Source organism: Vespula vulgaris, chromosome 9 (genome assembly GCF_905475345.1).
Source record: "Vespula vulgaris chromosome 9, iyVesVulg1.1, whole genome shotgun sequence".
Classification (NCBI taxonomy): domain Eukaryota; kingdom Metazoa; phylum Arthropoda; class Insecta; order Hymenoptera; family Vespidae; genus Vespula; species Vespula vulgaris.
In genome coordinates this window covers 7,555,001-7,567,500 of record NC_066594.1, presented here as the reverse complement: position 1 = coordinate 7,567,500, position 12,500 = coordinate 7,555,001, and the positions used below count along the sequence as shown (strand labels likewise).

Here is a 12,500-nt window from a genome sequence, read left to right as displayed (position 1 = left end):
CTAACGTTGGAAATTATTCTGATGAAGTATTTTTTCTTTTATTTTTTTATTTTTTTATTTTTTTTTTTTTTTGATTCGTTTCATCTCTCTTTCTCTTTCTCTTTCTCGTTGTCTCCGTCTCTAACTATCTATCTATCAATCTATCTATCTATCTCTTTCTCGTAGACGTCGTCAAATCGATTCCACTCGTTTTCGAGCTCCTCGGTTCCTCTTACGAGAATTTAACACGCTCGATTGCCTCGCCGTAGAAGGCAACGAGGTTTAAGGATAATCCGAGTCTCTCGATCTTACGATTTTCATTTTCATCGGAGTCCTTCTAAAGGTGAAACGACGAGTGAAAGCGACGATTAATCGATCGCTTTAACGATTTCCTCTTTTCCATCGTCGTGATTTTACGATAAGTTGAGATATACCCTGTACGTGAGTGGGACACTTCAAGTTTTATATATGTAACTAGACATTCGTTTTGAGGTTGACCAAAAAGTGAGAGGTCAATTCAAGAAAAAGAAAAAAAAAAACAGCTTAATGGTTAGAGCAATCGTTGGGAAAAACGGAAGAAAACGGGTTGTTAGAGTTCGGATTACCCAATGGCCTTTTTTTTCCACCCATCCTCATCTCCCTCCCCCTTTTTCACGAGTCCTCCATGTACGTAGAGATAAGTACAGATAGTTATAGTAACCATCACGTCCGACTATCGATCGATTTATTCGTAACGTATAAAAGTTACAATATTACTCCCGACAATTTCTCTGCACGATCGCTCTTTTCTTTTTTCTTTTTTCGTTTCTTTCTTTTTTCGTTCTTTTTCTTTCTTTCTTTTCTTTTCTTTTTTCTCCCCTTTTCTTCTTTTTCTATCTTGTTGTTGTTTCGCTCTCAAATTAATTTTTGCAAGCCTATCTTCGTCCCATTGAAATATTCTCGACGAGTAATTAAAATTGGAGTTGGATAACTTGGATTGTAATTTGGGCCAGGCAACAGGTATATACGAATACGATATATGTATATATGTAGATACGTTAATATGTACAGACATATATATATTTATAACAAAACACTTGATTAAATAAACACGCTTGCCAGGATGCGTAAAAACGATGACCATGATGAATTTGATGATTATTATAGATACCTATTAAAGGGACAGCGTCCGAGGTCGTCGGCATGCTTTCTGCCACGAGGTTCAGGAAAACTGTCAGCGACAGCAGAATGGTCACTCCTGCATAGACAGGTTGAAAACAAAAGTACTTACATGTGTAAAGATTACCTTTTCTTTGTTTTTCTTTTTATTTATTTATTTATTTTTTTTTAATTATTTTTTTTTTGTTTTTGCTCTTTCTATGTTTCTCTTTTTTTTTTTTTACTAATTTCCTTTTCTCGTTTCCTTTTTTATTTCAAATCCATAGCTTCGGCTCCATTGATCTATCGTTATATCAAAGTCACCTCCACTCCGAAGGAATAATTTTCCCTGAAAAGAATTCATTTCAAGATACGCCTGAACTTACACGATCCTCGTTGATCTTCCTATTCGTATGTAAGACAATTTCTACGAGTGAATAATAATCGAACGATCGAAGATGATTTTTCATCGTGTCGTTCTATTAACGAAAGATGGATGATTAAGTCGAAGAAGTTTAAGAACGTTGGCGTGTCGGATTACGTTGCGTTAATACAAGACGCCTTACTGTCATTAATAACGAACGTCTCCTTTTGGAGAAGTAGTTAAAGTCCTTCGGAACGACTTTCTTCTTTGCTCGTAGAAAAAAAAAAATTAAAAAAAAAAATAGAAAATAGGAACAAAAAAGAGAGAGAGAGAGAGAAGGAAGAAGAAAAATCCTACGACCCCATCCAACAACTCTAGTCGACTTCGTCCAAGAAATCTCCAGCGTGAAAATTTCATTCCAACTGGTGCTTCGGGATTCATAAGGAGTCACTTGATAAGAGTTCTAGAAGTACTATCGTTAAAAGCGTGCTACGAGTACCGGAAATTCGTTCGAAAGATCGCACTTCGTTTTTCTCATAGTTTTTGAAAGAGAAACGTGATCATTCCCTAGAGGAAGAGAGCGAGAGAGAGAGAGAGAGAAAGAAAATGTTCCCACGAAATTACGATTACCAAGAAAATTTATCGTTACCTTCCGAATAATTTAACAAGAAAGTATAGCCTGGCTAACGATCCTGACGTCATGGGGAGTGAAAAAATGATTACATCGCGAAATAAAGCGGTACTTTCAAGCGAATAATGAAAGAATTTGCACGGGATTTGTAAGGGTAGGGAGAGCAGGGTGAAAATGTTTTCGTAGTTCGTTTCGTTTCGTTGGTAAATTTTCAACGAATACGAACGAACAGAGGGATTTTCATTGGAACATTTTGATTTTTTCATAGATCGTACGTTATAATCCTTTGACGAAGCTTGAAAATGATTCGTTATCGTTCGTTTATATTTGATAGCTCGATCATCCATTTCGGTGTTTTAATCGCTGAAAAAACATTTTTATTGGACGTTAATAAATCAAGTGATCGACCGACCGAGCGAATCATCGACCGATATCGATCGATATCCCTCGATCGATCGATATCAAATGGCTGTGTTCACATCTTCGAACAAACCTTAAGCTTTAATGCGCTTAAGGCTACGGCTTTGTGCAATACTAGAACGATCGTTCGACCGGATAAGAGTACGAGGTCGCATTTCTACGGGGATCTTCTTTGGTTAGGGAAACCACGACAACCTGCATCCGCCTCGGGGGTGGCAAACCGCCAAATAAGATCGAGGGTTTTACCGGACAGCTGAGGTACCACTTACCTATTGTTTTACGACGGTTAAGATATACGAGAGGTATAACGGAGCAATTAATTTTTTTACAATTAATTTTCAAACGTTTCCCTGCATAACATAAAACCCAGAAACGATAAAATTTTCCCTATAAAAACTTTTTAAGAATGAATTCACGACTTTCTTTGTTCGACTACGCTTTTCATCGTTTTCTAACAAAAACAAAATGATCCCGTGATTATGATAATGATGACGATGACGACGATGATGAGGATTATGAACGACGATAGGACGATTCATTCCTATTAATCATTTGTTGAATTTTATAATTTCATTTTTATTATAATAATTCTATGGCAATTATTGTTCCTTCATGTTTCCCTTTCTCCTGTCCTTCGCCCTGTCCCATTTTGCCACGCCACGCCCCCGCGTCTCGTCCGCATTGAATTAACCAAAAGTACAAAATGAAATTTTCCGTGTACGCCGGCAATTTAGGTACCGGCCATTTTACAAATGTCCGACCACCGCGCATTTCTGCGTTGATATACACGAGCTAATTTAATTTTATTCAGGAGCGCGGACGCGACAGGGACAATTTAAAATCAACCCTTCTCTTTTCTCTCTCTCTCTCTCTCTTTCTCTCTCTCTTTATCTATCTCCATCATATCCTTTCACGAGTTTGTTTCAACTTTCTCATCGAGAATGGAAATTCGTCCTTCGTCGAACGTCATATTTTTGACAAAATTTTCTTTTTTTTTTTTTTTTGTTCCTTTTAAAATTTTCTAGAGAATCGAACGAATCCGACAGAAGAACGTAATGTCACCTTTTCTGTACACGCGTCCTTTTCTTTGAGCGTGTACACTCAACGCGATTGTGTATTTCCGTCACGAACTTTTTCCCATCGTATTTTGAACTCTGTCACTCTATCCTGCTCGACTACTTTTTTTTTTTTTTTTTTTTTTTTAATGGAAACGAACGAATCGTTCGCGTCGCAACCCTTCTCTTTTTTTTTCGTTTTTTGCTTTTTTTTTTTTTTATCTTTTCTTTTCTTTTTTCCGCTGCATGGCAAATTTTCCATTCGGCCGAGAATGAGAATTTTACAAAATTAATAAATGGAACGGAAGACGGTTGGTACATACATACGTCGAGAAATGAAAACCAACGATGCGCAATTTATATTTAAAATTTCGTTTTTTATGTTGTTCTCGTTCCTCCCTTCTCTCTCTCTCTCTCTCTCTCTCTCTCTCTCTCTCTCCACTTGCTCGACGAGACGAGGAGTAAGAGGGAAGGGGGAGAAAAAGAAGGAAACAAGAAGATAAAAAACAAAAAGAAAGAAACAAATTGAAAACTTATTACATCATTCGCGTTAACTTTTCATTGTCGATAACTAAATTTTTTTCATCGCATCAAAAGAGAAAGAGAGAGAGAGAGAGAGAGAGAGAGAGAGAGAGAGAGGATATGAACACTCCAGAAGTTTACATACGAACGATTTTAAACCTATGTACGATTGAACACGAATGCAGAAGCTAATATTAACGAGGCAATTAAGTTAATGAACCAACTGATACAAAGGATTACAATAAAGCCGTCGACTCGTGTGTGAAATATATTCAACGAGGATATCTTTGATAACAATGTATATAGAGACAGGATCCATTGGTAAAGATATATATATATATGTATATTTAAATAAAAGTATGTGTACGTATGTACATATCTACGAAATTTTTCAAACGAAATTTTACATGGAAATGTGATATTCTGTAACGTTATCAAATGTAAACCCACGTTTTGATATCTCGCGAATGTATAAACCCATTAAAAAAGAAAAAGATGAAGAGAGTAAGAGAGAGGGAGAGAGAGAGAGAGAGAGAGAGAGAGAGAGATAGAGAGAGAGAGAGAGAGAGAGATAGAGATAGATAGGGAGGTAGAGAGAGAGAGATAGACATACAAATCTCAATGGACCCGTTGTACCTTTGACGAAGGATCGCTTAATCTCAATTGCCTGTACGATCAATCTCACTCTCTCTTTAGTCAAGCAATAGTGTGTACGTCGTATCGTAAATCTTGCTTATAAACCAGATACCATATGCCTATAAACTGTAAATCAGAATATAGTAAATGCGATATGATAACGCGTGATGATTACGCGAAATTAAATTTCATATTAAAGATTTATGTATATATATATATAAATTTTTTATTTAAAATATATAGTATAAATATGAAATAACAAATATCATTATCATCGCTTCTAACTACGTATTTACTCATCAAATACGTAAAATGACGATAATCAAATACGTGAAAGAACGATAAAGTATGAAATGAAAATTCAAAGAAAAAGCAAGAAGAAAAAGAAAAATCCAGAGATCATGCTTTCTTCGCACTCCATGTAATTTCGCATATCTGAAACAGATACAGCGGCGAAGTAATAAATCAATTCGTTTAATGGATCATTTGGAAGTGGCCAATGGGATCACAGTCGTAGGAGCCACTCGGAAACGCGCGAGCGTATTAATCGTGCCAAGGTGAAAGACGATGTAAGCGAGGTGTGTCAAGGAGAGAGGGGGGTGAGTGAGGGGGATGAGAGACAGAGTTAGGTGCTGGTGATAGTGGTTGGGAGAGCTTTGGAGTGGAAGGGTAGGAGGATGCGAACGTAGGTGGTGAATATAACGGAAATACACACATACACAAACTCGATCCCCTTTGTCATGCTAATGTTCGATCAAATACACGTACTGCCTCTTCTTCTTTTCTCTTTACAAGAGAGAGAGAGAGAGAGAGAGAGAGAGACAGAGACAGAGAGACAGAGAGAGAGAGAGAGAGAGAGAGAGAGAGAGTAAGGGTTGGTAAGCTCGGATATCTTATGGACAACATAACCCGTTGCATTTATTTCGTATTTATTCGGTTAATGAAATTCGTAATATCTTCTTCTTCTTGTCACTCGACTTTCCCCATTTGGAATTTACGCGTTATTATGGAGATTTCATTCATGGACTCTCGAGCAAGAAGCTCTTTACTCTTTTTCTTGCATAACCAGATGAGAGAGAGAGAGAGGCTTCGTTTTTTTTTCTTTTTTTTTTTTGATCTTTTTCTCTCTATCTTTTTTTTTTTTATTTTTTTCCTCCTTTATCACCCCTCTGTCAGCTTTCACAGTATTTTAATTTTTATCATAAATATGTATATCCCGCATACGTATGTATCGAGAGAAAAGTTGGAGGAACGGTTTATGACAGGCTACGTTAAGACAGTTAATAAAGATTTGTTTTTTAACGTTTTCTTTTTTTTTTTATTCTTTTTTCCTTCGCTTTTCTCTCTTTTTTTCTGTGCAAAGTAGAAAGAGATCGAGACGATTTTATTTCTTTCGGGAGAGGTTTTCGGCGAGCATGAAAAAAGTCGAGAAGTATGTAAACAGCTTAGAGGGATTTAATCGTAAATACCGATCGTAATAAGCGAAAGAGATAGGGAAGCTATCTATGTATGTATGTATATGTGAACAAGGTGAATACATACCAGAGATTAGTTACTCCGTATCGCAGGATATGACGAGGATTAAATTATCGAGATGTCAGGACGATTTGACAAGTGAAAGATTAGAGGGAAACATTTAACGTTTTATTTCCATTTCCGTCGAAACTTTTCAATATTTTCGATACGGATGTTTCGAATTTAAACCGCGTAGAAGATAGAATTCGATAGAGAAGTAGAATAGATCGTACTGTTAAAACGTTTAAATTTCTAATATAATACGTTTTTTAAATTAAAGCGTTTATATTTTATATAAGATGGACGCAGTTTGACTTGAACTGTCGAGTTATCAAGAAAAAGGAAAGAAAAATAACAAGTAAATTGATAGATTCGTTTGCGTTATGTCGTAATAAAAAAGAAAGAAGAACAAAAAAGAAAAGAGAAAGAATAAAAGGAAGAAGAAAAGTTGCTGAGAGAAATACTACTTAGGCCGTATAACGTGTTATATATATATATATCGTGCGACGTTTAGACGTCATAAGGATGATGTATCACGTGCTACGATTTAGACGTTATGGCGTTCGTAATCGCAAAAGAGGAAACTGTAAAGAATCCTATTTCGAGAGAATTAAAGTTGACGTTTTTGACCCCGTACGCGTACGAGAAATAAAAGTCAAACGAAAAATTGGAGAAAAATAAAAATAAAATAAAATAAACTCGAGGAAGAAAAGAAAAGTGCAACTTGCGTCATCGAATCATTTGTCGATTGAATCGTCCATTGCAGTACACTTCAAAGATTCTATCCGAGATAATTAATGATTAACGAAAAAGTTTATCCTTCTTTCGATACGTCTTTTCTTTTTTTTTTTTTTACAAACTAGGCTAATCCTGGTTCTAAGGGTCTCACAAAATCGCGAGTAAAGTTTTCGTAAAGACCAAAAGTCGAGTTAATTGGGGCCGATTAATCGCAATGTTCTCGTGGTGATGCTATTAGCGACCGAAAATATCGATCCTCTTTCTCTCTCTCTCTCTCTCTCTCTCTCTATCTCTCTTTTACGTAGAGAAACTCTAATACGTCGTAAGGTAGAAGAGAAGTTTTGAGAAGAGTGTCGTTGATCCGTGCCCATGCGTTCTCCAATACGGAGAGGATCTTCAAGCGCGTCGAACGAATCGAACTAGAAAATGGAAGAAAGTTTATCGCTTCGCGAAAGAGGGGATGTTATATCCCTCTCAACCTCGTTTTTACCGATCCTGTGATGATTAATCGTCGAAGGTGACAAAGTTAAATATTTAAAGTTGATAACAATGATAATGATAATACAAAATAAGAAAGGTAAAAAGAAGAAAGGAAGAAAGAAAGAAAGAAAAAGAAAGAATTAAGTGAAACCCCTATATAATAAGACAAAGGAGATACGAGAGAAATTGATTTTTATTTTTAAAACGATTAAAAGGCATGGCAGATATTGAAAAGTAATCGCGATCGTACTCGTGAAATCTTAAAGATAGGAGAGAGAAGAGAGAGATGTACTTAACCGAACGACGTTGGACGAACTAACGACGTGAAGTCATAACAATGGTAAATACGTCAAGGACGAAAGACAAAGGGGAGAATTGGAAAGGGCAGAGAATAACGTTGTTAGGAAAATGGAGCGACTGTTACTAACAGATACTGTGGTTTTCGATCGGCTCTTTTGAAAAAACTTCTTTGGAAACTCATTCTCTGTTTCTCCCTCTCTCTCTCTCTTTCTCTCTTACTCACTCTCACACCTTCTCTCTCTTTCTCTCTCTTGCAAACGAGGCCTATCTAACCAGCGTTGTCATTGTGCCGGTAAAGATAATTGGTTCATCGATTTGTTTTTCTTTCTAATGAGAGATCGAAAATAATGTTCGATGCTCGAAACAAACTTTGAACAAACAATAATAAATTACAAATCAATTAAATTGGAATATCTAGATTTCTTCGGAAGAAATTTATTATTATTTTTACGATGACAACAAAATGAAAAGATCGAGTGAATACAATTGGTGATCAGTTACGTTGCACATATCTATCGTCGAAAGCAGAAGTTAGTTTCTTTTTTTTATGAAGGTTGAAATAGGAGTAGAATTTCATGAAAGAACGCGAGTGGTAAGAACGAACGTTACTGGAATCCTTAACAAGGTCGTCCCGGGTCTGTTCTAGGAGCGAGAGGAATCGAGATCAGGATAAAATCACTCGATTGCAGCTAATGCGGATGAAGCTTTAGACTTCTTCCGTCCGATGTAGTAGCTACTTATTTATTTTGCTTGGTTAACTCTTCCTCCTTCCTCCTGCTCCTCTTTTTTCTCTTCCTCTTCCTCTTCTTCATTTCTCATGGAGTACAAACCTTGAATATTTCAATTTTCCCGCCAAGAGACCAAGTCCAACTTTTACGTCTATATCGTTGAAATATTCAAAGAAACTAAAGTACATTGAAAATATACTGAGAAACTAAAAACGACGAGGACGACGATAAATGAATTTTTTCAATTATGCCCGTCACTAGTCGTACCCGTTCGTTCTTATAATCTCTCTTTTTATCCTTTTATTATTATTTGTGTTTTCTTATTTTATCATTTTTCTGCTTCTTCTCTTCTTTCCTCTTTTATTTTCGTTTCTATTTTTTTTTTCTTCCTAACACACACGTTTTCGTTCTTTTCATTTCGATCCATTATTACCAAAACTTATTACGATATCTCTATCGAAAGAGGAAGGAGAAATACTGCGGTACATTTTCAGTATTATTACGTGAAATTTATATCTTCTTTTCGATTCGTCTTGACTCTGGCAATAAGAGAGAGAGAGAGAGAGAGAGAGAGAGAGAAAAAGAGAGAATGAGAGAAAGAGAAGGAGGCACGCTTATGGCGAATAAAAGAGTCGAGTTGAGAGAATAGAAGACACACACACACACATATAGATGTTGGAGTACGTGGTAAAAGTGGAAAAAGGGTCGAAAAAGCGAGAGAACGGAGTTTCAATACTTTAGCAGTCGGTTTCTCGCGGAATGTTAGCCGCACGATCGGTCCGGGCGCAATTTGAACGGAAGAAGAACAAGTTCCGGAACGAGGAACGTGCTCTTGGCATTGGGACTGTTTGCCTTTTTTCGCACCGGATGTTTCTCCCTCGCGTAGAAAGAGGCTTGGTGTAAAGAAACTCTCCAAGGAGAAAAAAGGAAAAAAATCGGGAAAAAGAAAGAAGGAGAAGAGGGACACGAGAAAGAGAGGAAGAGACTGGTGGAAAAGAGAGAAGGAAAGAAGGAAGGAAGGAAGGAAGGAAAGAGAGAACCGAAGAAAAATACGTCGAGAGAATTCTTAATAAGAGCGGACTCAGCGAGACTTCTTCTCTTCTTATCTCGAGAACATCGACTTTGATGATTATAATCCGAAAAGGAGGTACAAAAAAGAAAAAGAATCTTCAACGTTATCGTTACTTTTCTGTTATCTAAAGATTTGAGAAGAAGAAACAAGAGAGAGAGAGAGAAGAAGAAGGAAGGAGAAAAAAAAGTGAGAGAGTCATTTAAAACAATTTTCTTCGAAACGGAATACTATTTTTAATCGCCGACACATTTCAACGAATAATAATGTCTCTTTACGTTTTATATTTGAGAACGTCACTCGGGAGGGAGTATAAAAAGTGTGAACGAAAAATAAAAGAAAATAAAAAAAAAAAAAAATAGCAAGCTACGCAAGAACGACAAAAATGAAAGGAATAGGTAGATAGATAAGAGAATATCGTAAAGTCGGTAAAAGGGTCGATATTAAGTTCCGTTTAAACTACGTCCAATACGGTAACGCCAAATGCACCGGTGTCCTTGACAGCCATCCAATTTTTCTACAAGCTTATAGTTTTCGTATTCCTATTAGACTTTATATCGTATTCGCGATAGACAGATTTAAAATAATTGTTTTGTAGTACTTACCTATCCAACGATCGTTTAAATATCTATTGTTTTATCTACGATTTTAAAATGATAAATTCGAATTGATGTTTAATTTCGAATGGTTTCTTTACGAAATCATGCAAATTTATTCGGATAATCCGATATTTTTGTCAGAGTATTATTACGATAACGAGATTAATATGGAGTACGATAAAATTCGAACTGCCGAACCTGTTTACTCTCTTTATTTCGACGAATATTGTCAATGTTTATAATATAATTCGCGAAATCTCGTAAGCGCTCGAGGATATATGTATGTCGTGCCTGTTTAAACCTATAATTAATTTATCATTTATCGGCATATATAATTATATGATATAATTCGATATGAAAAATTATATTCCTTTGAAAAAAGATATATCCAGTTACTTACTTATAGAAGGAAGAGAGAGAATACCTAAATAGATATTTCGATCTTTCAATTTATTTATCTATTTAATATAACGATAAGAAAAAAGCGATTGAATTTATACGAGCGTTTAACGATTTGATAAAAGAATTAATAATAAAATATATGTATATATATATATATATTAGATACGTATCGCTAAAGATTTATGTTTCACCGAGTCCAAGCTATACTTTTCAATAATCATAAATAATAATTCGAGAATATATATGTATAGAATAGAAATATACAGGATCGGATAAGCCAAGAGGATTCGAACAAACGTCACCGGCACTCGTTCGTTCTTGATCCGATAGTCGGTAACTCGACGAGACCTACTCGATCGAGAGAGGAATAATCTTTGATTTTATTGTATTAGGAGTATACCGATAAACGTACGTACGTACATCGTGCACAACGACGACGGCGTTTCGTTTTATCGAAGTTTGTGCGAAGAAATTTCATGAAAATAAAGTAGACGTATTATATCTGTATTATATATGTATATACAACGGTATCCATTCGAATAAAATAAATCTTTATATCATTATAAAGCTAATGTTAAGGATAACATTGGAAAAATTTCTTGTCGCGATGTAATAACGATAAATTGAACGAACGTAACGAGATTTTGTTGAAATTGCCTAAGGAATTTATCAGTTTTATCAGAACGAACTAGGTAGACGAAAATCTCGAAACGAAAAAACGTTTCACGTAATTCGCAATAAATCTATCATAATTAGAAAAGTCAAGTTTGTCAGATAGTAAGATAGAAAGAGTTTTATATATATATATATGTGTGTGTATGTGTATGTATGTGTAATATATATATATATATATAGACAAGTCAGAATGGATTCGAGTGGAAGTTAGTTATCAAAAGCTTTTCGACGAAAGGGTATCATTAAAGGTTAAAGACGAAGACGAAGACGAAGACGAAGAAGAAGAAGAAGAAGAAGAAGAATCAGTGAAGAACGAGAAAGAGACGAGGGTCAGTCATTGAAAATGAGAATATATGGGATTGCACATCGAGCGAGATCCTTCAGCAGTTTCGTTCTTCAACCAGGAGAAAACGTTCGTCCTGTAAGAAGTAGAATTTGATTTCAACGAAATCTCCTTGAGGGAGAGAGAAAGAGAAAGAGAGAGATGGCTTAACTTTTCTTTTACTAACTAAGCAAACTTGAACGGTTATCAATCCACTTACCTAGATAAGAGACCATTCGATGTTGTGGCTAATAAGAACGAATTCGACGTTTATTTAAATCGCTGTCAGCTTAATTGACCATCGTAAAGAACGTTCGAACAAATGAGAGAAAGGTAAAGTTCGTAATTTTTTTTGTGAGAGAGAAAGAGAGAGAGAGAGAGAGTTCTTCCTTTTCGAATATTTCCAACAAATTCGCATTTTTCTGTCGGAAAAGTTTTATCTCCGTACGACGAACACGTTCGAGATTAATGAAAGAACATTCCATTTTCTTCAAAACCTTCCTTTCCAACAACGTTTTCGATCGTATCGTTTCGTTATAGCAATAACAATTTTTCGTTTTCTTTCGTATTGGATGAAGAAACAAAACAAAACAAAAAAAGAGAAAGAAAAAAATAAAAGTCAAAGAAAATAGAGAAAAGCTATGGTAGATCTCGGACTGTAATCTTTTCGAAAGAAATTTCAAGATAATATCAGTACAAAGAGAAAGTATAGAGAAAGAGAGAGAAAGAAATATAAAGAGTTTATCTTCTTGAATATCGATCTACTAGAAATAAAATCGAACGATCGAATCTCGAGTAAATACATTTTCAACATCACATTCTATAAATCTAATGAGTATTTTTAATTCGTATAAAAGTAACATTAGGAAACTTTTTCGATCGATAAATCCTTCTTGATCCTTTATCTTATCTTACTCGCTCGGTTTCG

General features: G+C 35.5%; 1 protein-coding gene across 11 annotated transcripts in view; it reads right to left on the bottom strand.

The window, feature by feature from the left end:
• The window catches only part of LOC127066243 (acetylcholine receptor subunit alpha-type acr-16), a 262,034-nt gene that overhangs the window by 74,723 nt on the left and 174,811 nt on the right, over positions 1 to 12,500 (bottom strand). For 9 of the 11 annotated variants that reach the window (XM_050999730.1, XM_050999731.1, XM_050999735.1 and 6 more), the window contains one exon: positions 1,130 to 1,216. The exons of the other annotated variants lie outside the window; for them this stretch is intronic. In XM_050999730.1, the coding sequence (XP_050855687.1) occupies positions 1,130 to 1,216 (87 nt within the window). The remainder of the gene's footprint in view (positions 1 to 1,129; positions 1,217 to 12,500) is intronic. 11 annotated transcript variants of the gene reach the window in all.